A 23,692-nucleotide genomic window follows, 5' to 3' on the forward strand; every position below is an offset into this window, starting at 1 on the left:
TTAAATTGGTTTGATTATATATCCATTTACTGTCACCTTCACCAATGGTCCCTTATATAATGCTTTAATCCAATTAATATATTTCTCTGGTAGGTTGAACCTCTGTAGTACTTTGAATAAATAATTCCATTCTACCCTGTCAAAGGCTTTCTCTGGGTCTAAAGCAACTGCCACTGTTGGCATCTTATTTTCTTGTATTGCATGGATTAAGTTAATGAACACAGATATTGTCCGTTGTTTGTCTTTAATAAATCCAGTTTGATCTAGTTTTACTATTTTTGGTACACAGTCGGTCAATCTGTTTGCTAATAGTTTTGCTATTATCTTATAATCTGAGTTAAGTAGAGATATTGGTCTATATGATGTTGGTGTTGTAATGGAAGATTTAAACCGTGTTTCTTACTTTTGCAGTCTTTGCTTCTGCAAGGCTGAGAACTTGCCTGTTTTTTTTAAATTAGTAGACACATCTGGTTTACACTTTTGAGGCCCGAGATGCAGGATGCATATTTAGTAGACACATCTAAATTCCACCATGGGGCCCAGGATGCAGTTGAATAGGAAGACATTATCTAATTTACACTTATGAGCCCAGAGATGCAGTTTTATTTTGTTGGTCACAGACTGTCAGGAGACTTTGAAGATAATTACCATTTGTTCAAAGAGATCAGATCTGAAGTAAACAACTTTTGGGTAATATAAGCCATGGTCCCACTGCTGAAGAGAGAGACTCTCCAAGAGGTGGCAACATCTCTCAGCAAGAAGAACTTCAAGAGTCCAGCTAACGTCCTGGTCGTGGGAGGTTCGGCAGTTGGGACCAGTCCAGGCATCGATAAGTATAATTGGGAAGGGCTTGCATATTGTAGTGTGAATTCAGCTTTAGATTTAGTAATAAAGACTTGTATAAACTGAACTGCTCTCGGTGTGTGTGTCTATTTTCTTTCGGTAGCTCGAACACTGTGACCAATCTAAAACGAACAAAATGAGAGGTACAAGTTTACCCAAGATAGGTGTTAGTGGATTTTCCCTGTCTTTGGTATTACTGTAATTATTGCTGTTTTGCATGAATCTGGCATGTTTTGTTTCTTCAATCTGGTTCATTACTTCAAGGAGAAGAGGAATTAATAAGTCTTTAAATGTTTTATAGAATTCTATTGGGAGTCCATCCTCTCCTGGTGTTTTATTGTTCAGCAGCTTTTTTAAATTATCCTGTATTTCCTCTATTTCAAATGGTTTTATCAATTTGTTTTGCTCCTCTTGCAATTTCGGTAGTTCAATTTTAGCTAGAAACTCACCTATTTTGTCGTCTTTACCTTTGTTCTCAATTTGATATAATTGCTCGTAGAATTCCTTGAAGTTTTCCTTGATCTCCGTTGGGTTGTATGTAATTTGTTTGTCCGTTTTCCTTGATGCCAGTACCGTTCTTTTAGCTTGTTCTGTTTTAAGCTGCCAAGTTAGTATTTTGAGTTTTTTCTCCTAGCTCATATTTCTGCTTTATCTTCATTGTTCTTCTCCACCTTCTATGTTTGTAGTGCTTCGTATTTTTTTGTCCACCAATTCTCTTTTTGTTGCATCTTCCCTTGTTGCTAGTTCTTTTTCTGTACTTACTATTTCCCTTTCCAGCTGATCTATTTCCCAATTGTCGTCCTTCATTTTAGTTACATAATTTGTTATCTGCCCTCTGATGAAGGCTTTCATTGCATCCCATAATATAAATTTATCTTTCACTGATTCTGTATTTATTTCAAATGAATTCTCCAAAATCCTGTCTTTTAAGTAGCATGGAGTTTAATCTCCATCTATACGTTCTCGGTGGGATGTCCTCCAGCTCTATTGCTAATAACAGGGGTGAGTGATCCGATAACAATCTAGCTTTATATTCCGTTTTTCTAACTCTCCCTTGGATATGGGCTGACAACAGGAACAGGTCAATCCTTGAGTATGTTTTATGTTTACTCGAATAATATAAGTATTCCTTCTCCTTTGGGTGTTGTCTCCTCCATATATCCAAAAGTTGCATTTCCTGTATTGATTTAACCATAAATTTGGCTACTTTGTTCTTTCTGCTAGTCTTTTGTCCAGTTTTATTTATCTTTGAATCCAAATTAAGGTTAAAGTCCCCTCCTATCAATATATTCCCTTGCATATCTACAATCTTCAAAAAGATATCTTACATAAACTTTTGATCCTCTTCATGAGGTGCATATATATTGAGCAAATTCCAAAATTCTGAATATACCTGACACTTTATCATTACATACCTCCCTGCCAGATCTATTATTTCCTCCTCTATTTTGATTGGTACATTTTTATTAATTAATATAGCTACACCTCTAGCTTTTGACTTATATGACGCTGCCGTTATGTGCCCTGCCCAGTCTCTCCTTAATTTATTATGTTCCACTTCAGTTCGATGCGTTTCCTGCATGAATGCTGTATCAATTTTTTTCTTTTTTCAGGAAATTTAATAGCTTCTTTGGTTATGTATTCCGTTAATATTTATAGTCATATAGTTCAACATGGCCATCTCATACTCTATTTACATCTCATTTCCGCTTCCTCACCACCACCTTTCCCCTTTTCCCCATTTTCATTTCTCAGTTTTCTTTTTTTTGAACACACTGTATGACAACACTTCTAAAACATAAAATATTTCAACCATTCCCACATCTTAAATTCCCTTAACCCCAAGTGTATTCCCACCCCCCTCCCTCTCTGAGTTGCCCCTTGTCCCTTGCCAGGCAACCACAACTCCCCTCTCCATTCGGACTGTGAATCTGTTTGCAAGTGTCAACTGATTTCGCAGTGACTGTTATTCTCTCCCACCCAACCCCCTCCAGAAAAGACTTTTATCTTCACATTACAACAAACCTCCCCCTCGTTTCTTCTCTTTTTCTTTTACTTATTATTAATTTTTTAACCCCTCCTTTTTCCCCTTCTCCCTTACTTCACTTTTCTTCCCTCCTTTAGTTCTTGTACATTATTTTTATACCTTTCTATGTAGTTTGTCTTCGTTCTTTGTTCTTGTTGCATCTCTTCATCTCTCTTTCTGTCTTGCAGGCGTTTCTTCCATAGGATCCTCTTCTTCAGGAGCTCAAAACTTAAGTCTGGGTAGAAAATTTTTTTTGACCTTTGTATTCCAGTGGTTTTTTGTCTTCTCTAATTTTATTCATCGCCTTCTCCAATATATTTTCTCTTGTTGTGTATCAGGAATTTTACTAAAACGGATCTTGGTTTTTGTTGTGACTGTGGTTTCAGGGCTAATGTTCTTTGTGCCCTTTTTATTTCCATTCCTTCCTGCATTTCTGGCATTCCCAGGTCTTTTGGGATCCATTCTTTTATAAATTCTTTCATATCTTTGGCTTCATCTTCATTAAGGCCCACTATCTTTATATTGTTTCGCCTACTATAGTTTTCCATTATATCCATCTTCTGAGCTAACAACTCCTGTTTCTTTAACTTTTTTGTCACTTTCTTCCAATTTTCTTTTTAAGTCGTTCACTCCCGTTTCTACCGCCATTACACGTTCTTCCACATTTTCTAATCCTTTCCCTCCATCTGTTATGACCAGCTCTATTCTACTTTTATCTTCTGTACTTTTAACTTCACTAAATTCTAGTGTCAGCCATTCTTTTAATGCTTTCATTTGTTCTTGAAATTTTTTTTGTCTTTGTACTGTCCATTCATTTTTACCTCCTATTCCTCTGTGCAGAGCTTGGTGTTCTTCTTCTGTGTCTGCTCTTGGGTTTGTGTCTTCTATTTCTTTTCCTTGTATTTGTGTTTCTTCTGACTTTCTTGTTGAGCTGCTTGTCTCAGTTTGTTGGGTATTTTTTTTTCCATGGTGTCTGATGTTGGTTGTCTTCTTCAGGGTTGGTTATCTGTTGTGCCTCTAGTTTCCTATTTTCATTCTTGCCCCTCCCGTTCCTGTTGTTTTCTTTAATCTTCCAGCTGAGAGCCCTGCCGTTGGGCCTCTCTCAGCTGTTCGTGCTGTGGAGTTTCACTCCACAGCTGGTCCCCCCCTCCTGTCAATGTTGTCTTTGTTATGCGCAGTTGTGCACCCCGCTTTGGCTCCATGAGCCATTTTTGAAGTCCTGTAGTCGGTGGGTCGTGTCCCTGCAGGGTCTCCACTAACCTCGGGGAGCGGGCTCCTCTTTCCATGGCAGGTCCCTGCTTTATTGTGCAAGTAAGGCCTTCACCTTTCTCTTCTGGTGTCTTTCATTCTTCTTCCCATTGTTTTTGGTTTTTCTTTTTTAGGTGCCATTTTCTCCACACCTTTATTTTTTATTTGTGTGTTTGGGGCTTTGCTTTTTCTTCACTTTTTTCCTCCTCTTCTGGAGTGGCCTGGTATTCTCCTACTGGCCACTACTCCATCATGTGACTCCTCCTAAACTGTTTATTTAAAAATTTTTTAAAAATTTTTCACGCTATGAACCATACTGAACAAAATACACACAAACATTTCCCTCTTGAATATACAGTGTCATTTTCTCCCCTTCCCCCCCCCTCTCGTTCCAAACCCCCCCTCCCCACCCACTCAACATTCAACATATATGATACATTAAACCCATTAAACAATGTCATCACACAATGAAAATAAACATTTTTTTACACACTGGGTCAGTTCATTTCGTCGTCTTCTCCTTCTGTCATTTTAGGGGATGGAGGTCTGCGGTAGGACTTCTCTGTTGTGTTCCATGTACGGTTCCCAAATGTGTTCGTTATTTTTTCCAATGGAATACATTTATTCATTTCCATGTACCATTGCTGTATTCTCAGGCTCTCTTCTAATTTCCAGGTTGACATTATACATTTTTTTGCTACAGCTAAGGCTATCATAATAAATCTTTTTTGTGCTCCATCCAAATCGAGTCCAAGTTCTTCTTGTATTACTTAGAAGAAAGATCTCTGGATTTTTTGGGATGTTGCTTTTTGTGTTTTTATTTAATACCTGATTTAGATCTTCCCAAATCTTTTCCACTTTCTCACATGCCCAAATTGCATGTACTGTGGTCCGTTCCTGTTTCCTTCTTACAGCGAAAACATCTATCTGATACTGTTGGGTCCCATTTATTTAACTTTTGGGGCGTGGTGTATAGCCTGTGTAACCAATTATATTGTATCATGCGTAACCTCGTGTTTATTATAGTTCTGGAGCATTCTTTATCTTTGTTTAGATCTTGTTTCCATTTTTGTTTGGGTTTACAGCTTGTTTCCTCTTTCCCTTTCTCTTGCAGTTTGATGTACATGTTTGTTATAAATCTTTTAATTATCATTGTGTCTGTAATCATGTATTCAAAATTTCTTCCTTCTGGTACTAAACTGTTTATTCTTAATGCAGGTGTATTAGTTAGGCAATGTAAGAGTGAGTCTCAAAAAAAGTTGAAAATTGGCATATCCGGCATCTACCAATCCTTGCAGGTTCCATATACCAGCAATTGTACTATATTGCATTTGTTCCATATTCCTTCATGTTCTTGCCTAACCGATCTCTTGAAATTTGTCCTGCATTCTTAACCTTGGCTTTTTTTGGGGAATGTGAAAGGGGAAAGGAGGACAGTGAGTTCTAGACCAGCCATTCTCAATGAGGCCCTACAACCCCATGGGGACTACAGCACATAAGTAAAAGCCATTTTTTTCTTTCCACCTCGCCTAACAAATGTTTTTATTTAGTCAGTAGAAATATGGAAGAAACCAAAACTTGACTGCTTCACAGGGAAGGGGGTCCATAAACTGAGTGGAGTCCTAGTTGGGAGACATAGTCAAAACAAGGTTGAGAATGTCTGTTCTAGATTTCCATTAAAGGGCTTTCTTACTAATCTGTAACCAGGGCTGAATTTAAACTGATTAGACCCAGATCTACATTAAGTCTGTACCCAATTTTCTTGCTGTGAATTAGTTCATATAGGCATAATTTTGGGGAAAAAAGTCACATTTCTAACTTTTTTTTTTGTTTTGCAGAGTTGGTGTTTTGGAAGATGACTTCACTTGCCTTGGTGTGCTGTGTGCAATATTATTCTTTCCGATTGGGATTCTCTTTTGCTTAGCACTCCGACAGCGGAGATGCCCAAATTGTGGGGCCAGTTTTGGTTGATGGTGACCAGGCTCCCTGTGGCCAACTTATTTTTACTGTAAATTCTCCCTACTATGTATAAATTGCCATGAATGGTCTATTACTCTATTTGATTGAAGTTGAGAAGATCTTCAACACATGATGATTGAAATGTCTGAATAAGTACAAAAGCAATTTTTTGGTTTTGAATGTTATAATTTACAGGCAAGAGGAGATTGGCTGTACACCCCATGTATGCAACTGAAATGCTATAATTAAATTTGCATCCTCGTATTACTGTTTTTTTAAACTAGCAGCTACTTAGCAGATAATTAAAGTTTCTTGTTACTGAGCAGAAGTGTTTCTAATTCATTGGTAAGTGCCACCTTTGGCTTTTTAACTCTGGAGTTGAAGTTTTCTTTATTTCCACATCTCAAGCCATCTGGGGCTGAACTATCAGAACCTTTGGAACACGGAATTCTGTGCAATGTACCCAGATGACCAAACATTTTTATTCCTCCACATCTCTGTACAAGTTTCTATTCCTCCTCTACTCACTGAGGTACTGAACTCCAGATAATGCCAATTCCCATGATTCCTCATGCTAGTGTTCCAATCACTGACTCCTGGTGTAACATGGGGGTAATAAAAAGCAACAACAAATGTTTCATGTTTGCTCTGTGGCTGATCAGGTTGTGATATTTATCTGTTTTTAATCCTTGAACTTCCCCCACCCCACTGTGGGATATCTGTCAATTTCCAGATGAGAATTCCAAAAGGTCACCTATTTCCAAAGAGAGGCTACAAGTAGGTGACAGCCAAAAATGCTTTCTCATTTTACTGAAGCCTTTTAAAACATTAGTCTTAATGGGGTAAGAAAACTTGAAGATAGTGATTCTTGGTTTTTTTTCTCTCCACTTACTAACCATAAAGCCCCTACGGCATGGTTAGTAAGGAATTACAAAAGGTAGATTGTGAGTTGGAGAGAAAAGGTTGAGAACTAGTGCTTTAAGTTACTAATGTTGGGAACAAACCTTTGCAAAGGTGTGACTAAAGTTCAAACAGGAAAAAACATGGCAGGTTAAATAGGCAGGGGTTGAATTACTGTATATGCTGGTGGATAAGATGACCCTAAGACTACCCCAAATCTGGCACTTAACTTGACCAGTGGAGTGATGCTGCCCTGGTACATTAAATATATTAATTTGCTATTTTAAAAGCAAATTACCCAGTAAAGGTTAAAATTTCATTAGCTTAATTTTAAAAGTCTCCTTTAACATGCTGTTTAAAGCATTTGCACTGGGTGGAGTGCTTGAGGTTTAGATTTTATACTTGGTGTACAAGTTTATTCCTGTTTTTTGGGGTGATGAATTTAACATTCAAGGATTGTCTTGTACACTACTGTAGAGGAGTTTCTTAGTGTTGTAATTCACCTCTTTTCAATCTTCTTCAGCATGATGCTGAACCAAGCCATGAAAGACCTCAACAATGAAGACGCTGTTTACATCCGGTACCGCACGGATGGCAGCCTCTTCAATCTGAGGCACCTGCAAGCTCACACCAAGACACAAGAAAAACTTGTCCGTGAACTACTCTTTGCAGACGATGCCGCTTTAGTTGCCCATTCAGAGCCAGCTCTTCAGTGCTTGACGTCCTGTTTTGTGGAAACTGCCAAAATGTTTGGCCTGGAAGTCAGCCTGAAGAAAACTGAGGTCCTCCATCAGCCAGCTCCCCAGCATGACTACCAGCCCCCCCACATCTCCATCGGGCACACAAAACTCAAAACGGTCAACCAGTTTACCTATCTCGGCTGCATCATTTCATCAGATGTAAGGATCGACAACGAGGTAGACAACAGACTCGCCAAAGCAAATAGCGCCTTTGGAAGACTACACAAGGGTCTGGAAAAACAACCAACTGAAAAACCTCACAAAGATAAGTGTATAGAGCCGTTGTCATACCCACACTCCTGTTCGACTCCGAATCATGGGTCCTCTACCGGCATCACCTACGGCTCCTAGAACGCTTCCACCAGCGTTGTCTCCGCTCCATTCTCAACATTCATTGGAGCGCTTTCATCCCTAACGTCGAAGTACTCGAGATGGCAGAAGTCGACAGCATCGAGTCCACGCTGCTGAAGATCCAGCTGCGCTGGGTGGGTCACGTCTCCAGAATGGAGGACCATCGCCTTCCCAAGATTGTGTTATATGGCGAGCTCTCCACTGGCCACCGTGACAGAGGTGCACCAAAGGTACAAGGACTGCCTTAAGAAATCTCTTGGTGCCTGCCACATTGACCATCGCCAGTAGGCTGATATCGCCTCAAACCGTGCATCTTGGCGCCTCACAGTTTGGCGGGCAGCAACCTCCATTGAAGAAGACCACAGAGCCCACCTCACTGACAAAAGGCAAAGGAGGAAAAACCCAACACCCAACCCCAACCAATTTTCCCCTGCAACCGTGTCTGCCTGTCCCGCATTGGACTTGTCAGCCACAAACGAGCCTGCAGCTGACGTGGACATTTACCCCCTCCATAAATCTTCATCCGCGAAGCCAAGCCAAAGAAGAATTCACCACTCAGTGTTAATGTTTTTGAAATCTGTCCTACCACAGGTCTTCCTGCTAATACTTGTTTGAATTTATGGGGCTAGATATTATCCAGATAATCAGAAATAGAAACAAGTTTTCCTTTGGGAGCTTTTTGCCTGTTGACATGCCTTATTGTTCATTGTACTACAGTTATTAGTGGTTCAGTTGTGGATGAAGTGGCAGCTCGAGTTTCATCTGATTGGAAGTCCACAAGCTGAGGACTTCATGAAGCATTGAAACATTTCAAAATATAATGTCCAAAATGAGTACCAGTTGAAAGGACTTTTTTCAGCTCAAAACCTCAATAATTTCTCTCCCATCGCTGCGTCTCTTCCCCCCCCACAGTGTACAGCTTCCAGCATCTTAAATGATAAATAATTCTCCAAATGGAAGTTGGGAGGGGAATTATTCAGCTGCTGCTGGGAGATTTCCAATGCCCTAAATGAACTTCAGTACAGAATACACATTTAAAATTGTAGTTTTAATCAAAATAAACTAGTTTGTAAAGATACAGATTATTGCACTTCAAGACCATGGCTACATTTTACAATAAATTCTTCAGCTTTATACCATTTTGATCTATACAATTTCAGCAATATTTATAGTATCAGAACCTATAGTATCCCAAATAAGAAAATAGTTTTAGGATTTCTTCATCTCCTTGAAGGAAGTGTGGCCAATACTTCAGAATAAATAATGCCTTCGTGGGAGAAGAGAAAAATGCTTCATTATTTAAATGAAAACAAAAAGCACTGTTGCTGAGCATTGGCAAAGTTATGTCCATCTCCTACAAACATCAACTTTCACTCTTGGTTCTATGCGGTCACCCTGTTCATGCACTTGATCAAAGTTGGTTCTGCACCCCAAACCCAAGAATCGGGGTTCCAGCTTAGTGAATGGAAGTGCACCCACCTCATCATTTCAATGCTGCTTTCAATTTACAAAGTTACAAAACTGAAGGACTTATTGGAGAGACACATCCTTCCTGTTCCCTGCCCCCCCCACCCCACAAAAAGTCAAAATTTCTATCCATTTCTTCAAGACAACAGTCAGTTCTCATAATTGGTCCATTATATCTTTAGAAGATGCACTGTCCTGATGCAGCAAATAAGTGTTGAACTATTTGCATTCATACTTTATTGGTTTTGTAGGCAGTCTGGGTCGTGATGTTGCACAAGATTTTGATTTATAAATTTCTACACTGCACCATCCTTAAAAACTTGCATGTGCACTTAGATCAGGTATACTTTTTATCAATACACCAATCCAAAAATACACAATATTAATGTTCATAAAATGATTTGGTGGCAACACATTTTCATGAGTATCTGTCTACTAATGCAGCCATTAACTTAAATATTTTATCTAACCATTATATTCTCAGCAGTTAGCTTTAATTGTAGAACACTAGTTAGAAAAATGACAACCAGTTCATTTCAGCTTAGTCTTCTGAACATTTGACCTCTAATGTTTAAATAAACAGATTTTTAACTTTGGCATGAAACAAATGTTTTATAAATGTAAAAGCTAAAAGGGGGAAACAGGATATTGGCAGGTTAATTATATGAACAAACTCCAATTTTAAAAATTTCAGGTTGCTTGTCTAAAAGTTTCAACTCAGGAGTCTGTTTTCCTTGGAGATGAGAATGAGGGGTGACCTTTTTCAAATGTACACTATCTTAAAAGGATTTAACAGGATTGATACATAGATGTTTTCACTAATGGAATAGTAGCTGCAAAATAAGCGGCCTTGCTTAAAATGGATGTTAAAATTTCTTCACAGTAGTGGTTCTCAACAGTTTTTCTCCCCCACACACATACCATTTAAGTAATCCCTTACTAACCTAGGATGCCATTAGTGATCTGTGGTTAGTAAGGGATTGATTAGTTAAGATGGTATGTGAGTGGGGAAAAAAGTTGAGGACCATTGGATCTGTCATTCTCTATCCGCAATGGATAGAGGTCAAGGAATTAAAGGTTAAGAACTGGCGCATGAAGAGTCGAGGCCAGCACAGATCAGTCGTGATCGTGTTGAATGGTGGCACAGGTTCAAGGCTCAGGGCTCCTGTTTTGGGGGATTTTATGATTAGTTTTAATTGTTTTATGGTACATCTAGTGGTTTGCTACCACCATAAGAACACACTAGTTATGAGATGAACAGTTTCAATCAACAGATCTTTCATCTGTACCTGGTGTCAGAGAAAAGTCAGGTGGTGGTTTACAATGTTAAAATCAGTTCTAGGAAATGTTAGATTACTTTCAGTTCCTATAGCAGGTCTGTCCCAATTTGGTTTTGGGGAAAAGGCTGAAGTCTGAATCAAGTACTGGCAGCATCAGTCCTGCTCCTCCTGACTTGGTGATAAGTTCAGAGGAAGTTTACATTGTCATTGGAGTTACAGCCCACTACACTAATCCTGATTAGGTCTATATCCTTCTCACACCTAGCCTATTTAAGTGCCTTTCTAAATGTCTCAAACACAGTGATTGCATCCAGCTTTTTTGGTTCCTGATACAGAAGTCCCAAAAATCTGAATGCCAGAATCCAGACCTTTTGAAAGCTGACAAACTTTTTAAAATAGCCCATTTGTGTCCGTGGATGCAAGAGCCACAGATGCACAGCAGCATTCTTATTTTTCCTTAAGCTGCGCATGCTATCAAAATTTACCTGTTCATAAATTTGTATTTTACAAGCACTGCTGGAAAATCTGAACTGACCCAATTCCCGAACAGTCCAGATGTTCGGACTTCTGCGTTTTTAAAAAAAAAATTCTCAAATTAACACTTCTTCCTCATACCTCAAGTTTTAAAAAATATTTTCGATTGCAAAAAGGTTATTGCCATCTATTTATACCTTTATCAGGTCACCCATTTAGCCTCCTTCAATTCAGAGAAAAAACATTTTATCCAATCTCTCAGACACACTATCCTTGACAAAAATTAGAACAGTGTCGTTCCTGCAATTTTCTGGGCAAATGTGCAGCTAATTTGTATATAGAAGTTCTACAGAATAGAATTACCCTCATTTAGCTGTGCCTGCAAATCCTAGACATTTGTGAAATTCTGGTCCATTGATATTTAACAGAAACTTGAGAGCCTTTCACATACTGTTAACAACTGAGTTACATTGGTCACAGCAGCCATGATATGGAGAATAATATTAAAGCTGCTGGTTGTACACAACTGTTAAAAAGGTCCATAGGTTCTCAACAATTGCTACTTGAATTAGGACTATGTACCTGCCACATATTGCAATTGCTGTAAATGGCATTGCATAGATTTCCAAGTTGGCATTCGTAATATTTTACTTTGCCATTCTTGGTTCACAGAAATCCCCTGAAAGATCATTAGTCAGAAGTGTTTGTCAGCTCTGTCCAACCAGAGCTCTGATGAGTCAAAAGATTTATGGAATTGCAAAGACTAATTGCTGAGTCAATGGACTCTTGCTTCTCTTTCTCTCTTACTGTTGGGGCGTCAGGCGACACTAATAGTGACTGTCTGCTTTACGGCAGACAGAAGGGAATCTCATGTACATGTTCTGTACTATTACATGACAATGAAGGAACCTTGAAATCTTGAAGTGATACTGGCCACTTCATCATTGCTGTCACTGGAATGCCAGTAAAATGACATGCAGAAAATGTTGCCGCTTATCTACTTGTACAAAATTAAAAATCTCACCTTCTCGAACATTGGACAAGAGAATGCACCTTCATCCATGCAAGTCACTCGTTTCTGTCAAGATTGTTGGTAGCGGATCACGAGGCACATTTGCTCAACGTTAAATCATAATGCTTAATTGAGATCCTCCCTATGGAATATACCATCACTTCCTGACAATGCATGGTACATATTTGATTGCATTTTCAATGGAGAGAGATGGATATTTCAATTATTGTTGATGGTCAAATATTCCCACACAAGCTCCCCAATGAAGGAATAAAATTTAATACAGATTAATCATCAATAAAGCTAAATCATTAAAAGTTAGCTTTCTCAGACAAATACTTTGGTTCTTCATCTCCATTCACTTTGCAGAGTGTCATGCTAGTCCTAAGGCAGTGGAAAGAGCCGAGACAGGATTAATCCTTTCAACAGAATAGAAAGGACAGATTAATTGTTTGTGCAAACTAATGTGGATTATAATGGACATAGATTTATTGTGGAAGTGGAAACGATTGACACCCGTGGAAAGGCTAAAGAGGACAAAGGAATGCTAGGTGACAGTAAAAATAAACCTCACTTGAATGCAGCAACTGTAAACTCATCCACACACTAAACTTTCAGTGGACACTGGTCTCGTCCCTGGATCAGAGTCAAATCTCTGGGTTAATGCTTCAAGTAGGAAAAGGTATATATGGAGCTGAAGAGGGCAGATAGACTTGTTTGGTTATAAATCGGGCAACCAACGGAAGCAAGATATTAATTCCATTAATAGGTCAGTCAAATGCAAGGCAGAGAGGGGGCTGTGCAGAATTGAAGTGACAACGGAAAATGTTGAGAACTTTCAGCAGGGGCAGGAGGCATTTCAGGAAAGAGAAACAGCAATAAAATGTCGGGTCAACCTGGTTTCCTTCCACAGATGTTACCTGGTCTGCTGACACCCCAGAGCTTTTTATTTACGATCTCGAGCATCTGCAATTCTATTTAATTTTCAAAGCCCAGTAAAATGTTCACTTTTATCTCCAATACAGAGAGAAACTATCCTGGGGTTGAGTAGTGGCGTGGGGCTAGAGCCATGGTTAGAATAGCCATAAAACTTGCTTCCATCATCAGCTGGACTGGTCAACAAGTCTTGTATGGAAAAGAGATCATGAGAAAGATCAAGAAATGCCAAATTCAAAGCCTAGTTGCACCAAAATGGACAGAATGGGTTCAAAATGGAAAAATGCAGATTTAACATTGATTTGGAAATGGCTTTAGACAGGCAGTGGAAGAGATGTTAGAGCCCTTAAAGAATTGGATAGATTGCACATTGATTGTTCAAATAGGGCAAAGGCCTTTTGCACCTTGAAAAATTCACTATTGCATGATGAGATTTTGAATTTACATATCCAGGCCTCACCTTTCCACACTTTTTCATGTCCTTAGGAAGGCACTGTATAAAAATACTCTGAACAGCAACAAGAGTCACATTCTATTTCGTTTGCTCCATATGCTACAAGAGTTCTATATTGGTTCTAATCTTTCCCATATTTAGTGTATTCACTTCCTAACCACTGTCACCAGGTATCAGTAGGTGACAGGAAGCAAAGCACTCACCGAACTTGAACTGACAAATGCCAAGAGTACAGGTAACACAGATGATTTTTTTTTTAAAGACCCAATTTTTCTACTCCAGAAGGAAAAACCTGAAGAATTTGGAGAGGCTATGCCTGTGAACATGAATAGATAAGCATCGGAGATGCTACAATGGATCGAATTGGCTTTTTTTTCCCCCCTGCTTGCACGACATCAGACTTACTGGAATTTTTCTATTTGTTACATAGAGTCTTAACTATTTTTGTGAACCCCTCAAACCACAAAGCAAAAACACAATACATCTCTGCATGCACATAGATCACTTTAAAAGGGGATAATTTCTATGGCACAAATCAAAAAAAGTACAATACTATCCTATTAAATATATTGAATTTTCTTTAAATCAATTAATCTTTGGCTGATGTATTTAAAATGCACTTCAAGTAGCTCTGCCACAGCATTTTGTCCCGGAAGTATGCTGGAAGGGCTATGTATATACTTACAGCAAAAAAAAAAATGATGTGGCTCAGAAATTAAATAGAAAATGTAGAAAAAGTGTTGCAGTCAATCAGCATCAGTCAAGGGCAAAAGATATCTTAACATTCGGACTGTGGCCTGGATCACCATCAATTTAGACTGAGGCTTGACATGCAATTTAGCCAAAATTTATAATCTACAAATTATTAATCTATGTTTTCCTCTGTTGGCTTCATCGTCATCTGTAAAATGCTTTACACAGGGAAACTAAAATGCAAAATTGAATAGAAGGCCGGAGGAGGAGAGCAGGTTTTGGAATCTAAAATATATCAATAGTTCTCATTGCCTTTGAACTTGCCCCAATGTAGATATAAAGAGGTCGCGAAGTTGGAAGACGGAAAAGAAGGGTTAATAAATGGAAGAATTAAAAAAATATGTATCCCTGAGAGAAAAAAAAAGTATCACTGGTTGAAATATCCATGGCTTCCATAACTGATGCCAAAACAAAACATGTTCTATCACTAGTTTTACGGCAACGAGCCTGTGTGACTGATTGCTGTACGAGCACTCAAAGCCTGCACACAACCTTTAGTCTCATTCTTCAACAAACAATGAGTAAAACATTTACAAGATTCTTTTGACAATTTTTCACCAAGTATTAAACATCAAATGGAACAAGTGCCTGCATAAATTATGCACAATTTGATACATGAGAATATTAAATTGGGATTTTGGAAGGCAACAACATTTTCAAACAGTGAATAAATCTTAAAAGAAAATCCCCATTTACATGTTTAGTTACAAGAGCCATTGTAAATGCTGTATCTATATAAAATAGGAGTGTTTTTTACAGTTAATTTGAACATAAATAATTGATATTACAAGGATAACTTTAGAGACTGTAACTTGTGAAAGGCATGATTGTATAATGTCAATTCAGAATAGTTTCTGTTGGTATCCATTTCACATCTTGTACAGGAACTACATTTTGGTTACCCACACTCTAAATAACAGGTGCCGATCTGTCATTTGTCACTGTTGGTCGAAGTTTTACCGTAGTAAAAGGATTTCCCCCACTGCAACAGTAAAGAGAAAGGATTAGCGTTAAACAAGAAAGGCTGCAGACTCTGGGTTGAGTTTTATGGGAGGTCACTGAAATAACTAGGGAAATCCTTTTCCCCCATCACCAAGGATCGAAAAATGACACAAGGCACACTCAGGTGGGGACAAAAATAATTGAAGTAGGCATCAATGCAAAATGACATTACATACAAAAAATCAATTTTGCAAAAACAAAAGGGCACTGAAATTCAGACACTTTGTAATGTCCACAATTTTTGGTGACTATGCAAAGGGAATTGCTTTGAAACAAGATCAAGTTGTGTTTACATTTTCTTGTATCTTGGTCAACAATTTTTGCTTTGTTTTATTCATATGAGAAAATTGAGGTTGCAGTGGGAATGGTTTCAAAATATTAAGCAACATACATGGGGGAAAACATATTGATAAATAACCTAGAGAAGGGGAAAGGAGTAAAACACAAAGTCTACAGACACCGCTGGAGAAACGTTGGTTCTGTATCTTTATTTTTGCTACTTAAAGTACACTGTTTGACCAGCTGAGTTTCTCCAATCTTGTGTTTTTACTCGAGAAGGTGACAATGACATACCCAGAGTTCTGTTGGTTTCTACGATCAAGACCCAGTAATGTTTGAAGGATGATGATACATTTTCCAAACAGGCTTGAGAGAGGAATTTTCAGGAGTTGGTGTTCCCATGAACTGGGTGCCTTTGTTCAAGGTGGAGACTGCATGTTTGGGAGGTGCAGCAAGCTGCAATGTATTTTGTGGATGGAACACTGGAATCAAGGGTGGTGGAAGGACTAAATATTTGGATGGGTGACTACAAAACAGCCTGCCTTGTCCTGGATAGGGCCAAATTTGAATGTTGTTACAGCTACATTTGTCAACCTACAATCTCTTTACGACATACAAAACTTTTTCTCCAATAACACAAACTGCTGTATAAATTCAGCAGGTCACGCAGGATCCATGGGAAGTAAAGGGCAACCAACATTTCAGGCCTGAGCCCTCCATCAGGTAGGTATATGATTCTCTTCTCTTTGCCAGTTCTGATGAAGGTTCTTTTGAAGAAAGGTGGCATGGTTAGCGCAACAATATTACAGCACCAATGATCGGGACCGGGGTTCAAATCTCACACTGTCTAAAGAGTTTGCATGTTCTTTCCATGTCTGTGTGGGTTTCCCCAGGGATTCCAGTTGCCTCCCACAGTTCAAAACATTCTGGGGCTGTAGGTCAATTGGGCGGCACAGGCTCGGGGGGCCGAAAGGGCTTGTTACTGTGTTGCATGTCTGAATTTAAACTTAAATCTAAAACATATTAAAAAAATTAATTGTTTCCACAGACGCTTCCTGGTCTGCTATATATTTTCAGCATTTTCTATTTTGTTCTAGATTTTAAAAAAACTTTAAAAGCAGGTTACTGTTGAGTACATATGAATAGGAAGATTATAAAGTTGTGGCAATATCTCTCACCTGAGGAAAGGTGGTTTCATAGTGCCATTTACCTCTGAACTCTAAAAGAAGGAAATGGAAAATTAGACAATACTCAATGAATAAACAAGGTACATAAAAAGCAAAGCTCAAGTACATCAAATTTACCATTCATAATCTGACAATAATGCATCATAGACTGGAGAGACACAAGAGACTGCCGATGCTGGAATCTGGAGCTGAAAGCAATCTGTTAGACAAACTCAGCTGGTCTCACAGCATTGTGTGGAGAGTCCTGATGGAAGGTTTAAAATTGGAACATCAACAATTTTCTTTTGCCCGCATCAGATGCTGGTCCATACTGAGGGCCTTCAGTAGATTGTGGTTTGAAATGCACTGTAGATGTATTGTGTTTTTTTTGCCCCCCCGTCCAGGATAATTGAATTATTGTTGCATGAAATAACTGACACTTGAAATTTTTCTACATTTTCAGAGGAGAATATGGGATTTTTCCGATGTGTTATGGAGCAAGGAGATTTGTGCTAGTCAAGGCCGGGTAGGAAAAGGATTGCAATGCTCCCCGTGGGCTTTAAGTATACAAAATGGTGCTTTTCTAACCTCACAAAGCAAGGATAAAGTAAACTGAGTTAATTGATGAAATACAAGTACTTTAAATCAACCAAGTACTTTTCACCACAAGAACTAAGGAAAGCCTTAACAGGCCATCTAGCCCATTGACTCTGTTCCACCATTAACCATGGGTTCAGCTCCACTTACCTTCCTTTTGCTCATCACCCTCAATTCTCCTTCCATAAAAAAAATCTGTCTCTTAAATACATTTAATGAGGCAGCTCCACTGCTTCTTTTGGGATTCACCACACTCTGGGAAAAGCAGTTCCTCCTCATCCCGATCTGAAATCTACTCCCCCAAATCTTGAGACGACGTCCCCGACTTCGAGTCTCACCTGCCAGTGGAGACTACATCTTATTTGTGAAAGGGGATCAAATTAATTCCTGTGCTCCATTTGGACGAAGGTTGAGGGAGAAGCAGAAGGGTGCCTTTTTGCAATACACAACTTAATCACAAGATGGCAATATTTAGTCAGGAATTTAAATTGAGACATACCGCACATTAATAGGCCATTTCAACCCATGAGCCCATTGACCAATACCCCCGGTTTGTTTCAAATGGTGGGAGGAAACCAGAGCCCCCAGGGAAACCCATGCAGACACGGATAAACTCCTTAGAGACAGTGCAGGATTCAAATTCTGGTCCCGAATGCTGGCGCTGTAAAGGCGTTAGCTAACCATGCCACCCTAAAATTGGCACATACCCTGGCTTTTCCCCCATAACAAACTCCTTAACTATTAAAACCTACTCTTTATGGAAGTATTATTCAAGTTCCATGTTCACACACTAACATAAAACATACTCAAGTGCAGAAATAAATGAAAATTAATCAAATACTTTGAAAAATACTAAAACCTGTGAGAAACTGGCAGACAATAGATCAAAAATAGACTTAAAAATGTCAAAACACAATGCTGGAAAAACTCAGCAGGTCAAACTGTGTACTTTATATAGTAAAGATACATAATCAACATTTCAGGCTTGAGCCCTTCATACCTTGACGAAAGACTCAAGCCAAAACATTGATTATGTATCTTTATCTTTGCTGTATAAAGTTCACGGTTTGACCTGCTGAGTTTCTCCAGCGTCGTGTCTTCACTTCAACCGTGGTGTCTGCAGACATTGGTGGTTTTACTCTTAAAAACGTTAAGTTTACTCTGAAGAATAAATGGAAAAATGAATTAAACTGATATAATAATGAAAGGGCAATCAGAGGTTGCCAAAGGAAGAGGAAGAAAATACAAGGGTGCAGCAGAAATTGAATCCAGATGAAAACTGGGAAAAGTCAAAGCATAAGATTTTTTTTCCTGATTGCATGCAGCATTTAAGCCTGGAGATGGATGGTGCTGTTAATCAAGGGAGCAATCAGTGAGATGCTGAGGTGATAAAGGTGCAGTGGATTGTTCGGTGGAAGTGATTGATTGGAAATAAGGAATAGCAGATACAGGAAGGCAGATATCTGGGAGTGGTTCTAGGTCCCATAAAGTGTTTAGGATAAACCATAAATGGAACAGTATCAAAGCCATGTCAGAACTGCAATTATTATCTCATTTTAATCTGTACATTAATTGGACTGATCAAGCAATCAAATGGAATGCACGAGGGATAATTTCTCAAGAGCAATATTTTAATTTTTTTGTCATCTGCAACAGGGTCAGATTAACAAGATATTTTTGTAGTTAAGGATCCTTTTAAGGAGGGCCATAAAATCTTGTGTTTTTTTTAAATGTAGTTGGTAGGAGAGAAGTGCGGCAGAAACCATGACCACTTCACAGGGAAGGAGGCCCATAAACTTTGAGCAGAGTCCTTAGGGGTCTGCTTTAGAGAGAAGTGATCCTAATAGAATTACAGACATATCGAGGTTTTCACTCACGAACGGGGAGATATCGTTACAAGAGGTCAGTCTTTTTTAAAACTGATGCGCATAGGAAGTTCTTAAGAGGGCAACGACTCTCTGGGATTCTCCGGTATTTAAAAGGAGATACATTTAAATTTAAAAAAATCAAAGACCATGTGGCAAAGAGGAGAAAGAGTCCCGAACCATGATCACATAGAATTGAAAAGGGAGTGAGGAATCAATTAGTTTATTTGTGCTGTTATTTTGTTATCATTAATAAGAATTAAATTTGCAACTCAGAAAACCTGAGCACAAAGTATAAGGTTTCTGCTGGACCTTCAGTCACCACACCAAGACATTGAATGTGCAGCACTGAGGTTCAGTTTCCACCACTGACAAAAGTTGCGCATTTTGCCCTACAAAAGGACGAGAATTGGTAGGTTAATTGGTCACTGCAAATTGCCCCTAGGGTGCAGGTCAGTGGTAAAGTCTGGGGGAAATGTCGTAAATGTGGAGGAAATAAAGTAGGATGAGTATAGGATTAATGCAAAAATGGGTGGTTGATGGTTTCGCATGTTTGCAGGACCCATTTCCCTGCTGTAAGTCTCTATGTGAAGGGGTTGCAGAAAGATTCACCAGGATGTTGCCTGGGGTTGAGCATTACAGCTACAAGGAGAGATTAGATACACTAGAGAGGTTTTCATCATGGAGAGGCTAAGTTGTCATCAGATTGAGGTAGTACATTGAGGCGAAGTAGAGTAGGTGTTTGTGTGGTGGAACATGGTACTGCGGGCATGTCCTCACTCGGCTGGGCAGGCTGGCCCACCTATTGTACCAGTAGCCCCTCCCCAAATGATCCCCCAAAAAAGGTTGAGAGCCCTAGTCTCCTCCCTCATACCTGTCTTGGACATGAGCCAGCAGGATGTAGAAAGACATGCCTGGGTCTTCTGATCAGTAATGTCTTTGACTCTTGCTTCATGTCTATGAGTGGTCATTGATCGCGCCACAATTTGAAACCCAGAGAGAATGGTGGGGACAGATACTCAGCATTTGAGGATATTTAGATGAGAGTGTAAAAAACATCACATAGAAAGCCATGGGCTGAACAGCAGGGGTTGGGGTTAGTATGGATAGGTATTGGTTGGCCAGCATGCAGCTCCGTCATCATCCTTTACAACTCAACTCTACATTGCCAGGATGATAACGTTAAATCAGAACTGGCCAGCTAATTTTAGCTGAATTCATTGTTGAATCTGCCATATGGAACACAAGGTGTTGTTCCTCAAGCTTTTCTTGTGCTTTGTTGGATCGGTGCATGAGACCTGCAGATAGATATCAATGGGATTAGAGGAAAATTCAAGTGACCGAGCACTGGAAGTTCAAGGGGACTTGTGCAAAATTGAATGCAGGTGTTCTACAAAACAGTCAACTAATCTGCTTTTGGGGTTCCCAGTGTAGAGGAGAGCAACAAATTAGAAGAACAATGAATTGCTACTTAATCTGCAAGCTGCCTTTGACCCTCCAAATGCTGGTGTCTCCTGCGACTGCAATGGACAGGTGCTGTGGCTGTGCATACAGATAAAAGAATGAACGTGGGAGTTATAAAGGGAAAAATACCAGAACATAAAGGGATATACCATAGGTCTTGTGTAAATGGTTGGGTGAATGACAATAATGATTTGTAGTAAATCAAAAATTTCCATGGAAGTAAAAATTCCCTGACTGGAAGAGTCAATGCAAAAATATCATCAATTGGGAGCAATATTTCAATCAAAAAAATTCCCAGTCACAAGAGCTTTCATTTTATAAGCTGGGGATAGAAACAAAGCCAGAAGCTTTTGTTCGATTGTTAAGTACAGACACTGGGTGAGGAGGTGTTAAAATGACCCATGTTCAAATTGCCTGTCAAGCTCACAAGCTAAAAATAAATCAGCAAAAGAGGTCTGGGGAAGGCTAGCTGTACTTCAAGCCACGCACCAATACAGGTGACCTCCAGAAAGGAAATCAATACGATATAGAAGGACAGAAAATTATACAAAATATTTGTTTTCAAAACACAGTTCTTTAAATTAAATCCCACAAAATGTAGTTGATATATGTAGAAGGTTAAAATTTGGACAAATGTGCATGCTAGATTGTCTTTCCCCTTCATTAACTTGTTTGGAACATCATGTTAATGCAGCAAATAATAAAAATACAGAATTTGCTGCTGGGGCATGAGCAGTAAAGTGGTACCGTAGTCTCACAATGCATGCCTTCCTACATTATAAAGCTACCAGCTACGTTTAATGTTGAAGAGATTGGTCCTCATTTTAGATTGAATCACCTGTTCATGACATAAATCTTGTGTGGATCTGCAAGTTGCGGTGCCAAGCATTTTTTTCAATTGCAATAAATCCTTACTGATCCAAATATGAAGATAGCAAGCTCCCAGCATTATTGATCACTTCCAGTTAATGCACCAGTTGTAACACATTGGCTTTTAATGACTATTTCAAAGCTTTCAGTATTTTCCTTTGATCAGCCTTGAATTTGTATTACAACAATGAATGCATCTCAAAACAATCAGAGAGAGTCCCCACTTCCAAACACAGCTCACAGATGATCAGTAGAGCTTGGACGTCCTTTAAAAGAAGTAAATTTTAATTTTGTTAAAGCAGTATGCTCAAACTAAATCATACTGCTACTCTTGGGAATTCCACTATCTTGGCAATGTTACTATTAAGCATTTCTAGGTCAGACACAGTGCAATCTAATTCTCTACACCCTTCCTCATAAGTGTCTCAGTTCAAATCTTAAAGGGCCACATCCCTCTGAGTCCTCTGCATCCTCACTCCACAGTTACTCCCAAAACAGACTGACCCTGTATTGAATGTGCCCAGAAGTACTGAACTGCATGTTTCACAAACATTTCTATGACTGATTCCACCTGCATTGAATTCGCCCATCGTTATTGAATGAAGATCTACTGGGACCAGTGTCTGAAAAGGGCGCACAAAATCAGTGAACCGGTGCGGACTCGAAAGGTCAACATGGCCTGTTTCCGCTCCGTGAATGGTTATATGGTTATATGGATAACTTCTGTGCCAGTGCGGAACTCCAAATTTCATGCACTAATCGTCCTCTTGATTCAATGAAATGGCCAAATTTAGTCAATTACACTCAGAAACAACTAGTCTCTGTGACTACTTGTTCAAATTTATTATCATCCAATCTGACAAAACAGCCCTCTCTAGTCCTCGGTGCAAGAACATAACGCATATACAGACAAGTGATACATAGGTAGTATGCATATACATATATAAAAATAAATAAATATTGTTAAATAGTAGCACCTCGGAGGGTTTGAATGAACAATTTCATCAAGGACCTAATTCTATAATTACAGACAAAATTAAATTACATGGCTTAGTAAACAAGAATTAGCACAAGGGAAATTGTGTAAATCAGTTGAGATTTGACACAGAAGTATATTTTGCCAATTTTTCTGATACATTTATATTTAAAATAAAGAATGTTTCTCCATTCCCAATTTGCCCAGGAGTCCTGGTTCCAAAGTGAGAACCTTTAGTCAAAGATTTACAGTTCAATTATTTTTAAAATTTACATTCAATGGGCACAAATAAGAAACCAAACATGGAAAGTGTTTAAAATATTACTCGATAAATTTCATTCTCAAGATGGCATGATGAGAAGGGATAAAGACCATTAATCTCTCTACAAGTCCATCTACCATCAGTCTCTCTACAAATTGGAGTTTTAAGTCTGCACCTTGTTAATGGAGTAATTGTACTGTAAAATATTCTGTGTAAATATGCTGGTTCTTAAGACTAGTAGTTATCTTTTTTTTCTTCTTTGGCTTGGCTTCGCGGACGAAGATTTATGGAGGGGGTAAAAAGTCCACGTCAGCTGCAGGCTCGTTTGTGGCTGACCAGTCCGATGCGGGACAGGCAGACACGATTGCAGCGGTTGCAAGGGAAAATTGGTTGGTTGGGGTTGGGTGTTGGGTTTTTCCTCCTTTGCCTTTTGTCAGTGAGGTGGGCTCTGCGGTCTTCTTCAAAGGAGGCTGCTGCCCGCCAAACTGTGAGGCGCCAAGATGCACGGTTTGAGGCGTTATCAGCCCACTGGCGGTGGTCAATGTGGCAGGCACCAAGAGATTTCTTTAGGCAGTCCTTGTACCTTTTCTTTGGTGCACCTCTGTCACGGTGGCCAGTGGAGAGCTCGCCATATAATACGATCTTGGGAAGGCGATGGTCCTCCATTCTGGAGACGTGACCCATCCAGCGCAGCTGGATCTTCAGCAGCGTGGACTCGATGCTGTCGACCTCTGCCATCTCGAGTACCTCGACGTTAGGGGTGTGAGC

The 23,692-nt window shown here is 39.2% G+C and overlaps 2 protein-coding genes across 2 annotated transcripts in view; one reads left to right on the forward strand and one right to left on the reverse strand.

The window, feature by feature from the left end:
* bri3 (brain protein I3) overlaps window positions 1-6,398 on the forward strand; it is a 28,142-nt gene extending 21,744 nt beyond the window's left edge. The window contains exon 3 of the mRNA XM_069905426.1: window positions 5,956-6,398. Coding sequence (XP_069761527.1) covers window positions 5,956-6,088 — 133 coding nt within the window. The 3' untranslated portion in view covers window positions 6,089-6,398. The remainder of the gene's footprint in view (window positions 1-5,955) is intronic.
* Window positions 6,399-9,096: 2,698 nt separating this feature from the next.
* LOC138746861 (BAR/IMD domain-containing adapter protein 2-like 1) overlaps window positions 9,097-23,692 on the reverse strand; it is a 108,716-nt gene continuing 94,120 nt past the window's right edge. Inside the window, exons 13-14 of the mRNA XM_069905421.1 lie at window positions 16,903-16,943; window positions 9,097-15,425 (exon numbers count right to left, since the gene is read on the reverse strand). Coding sequence (XP_069761522.1) covers window positions 15,353-15,425; window positions 16,903-16,943 — 114 coding nt within the window. The 3' untranslated portion in view covers window positions 9,097-15,352. The remainder of the gene's footprint in view (window positions 15,426-16,902; window positions 16,944-23,692) is intronic.

This window comes from Narcine bancroftii, chromosome 12 (assembly GCF_036971445.1).
Source record: "Narcine bancroftii isolate sNarBan1 chromosome 12, sNarBan1.hap1, whole genome shotgun sequence".
Taxonomy (NCBI): Eukaryota; Metazoa; Chordata; class Chondrichthyes; order Torpediniformes; family Narcinidae; genus Narcine; species Narcine bancroftii.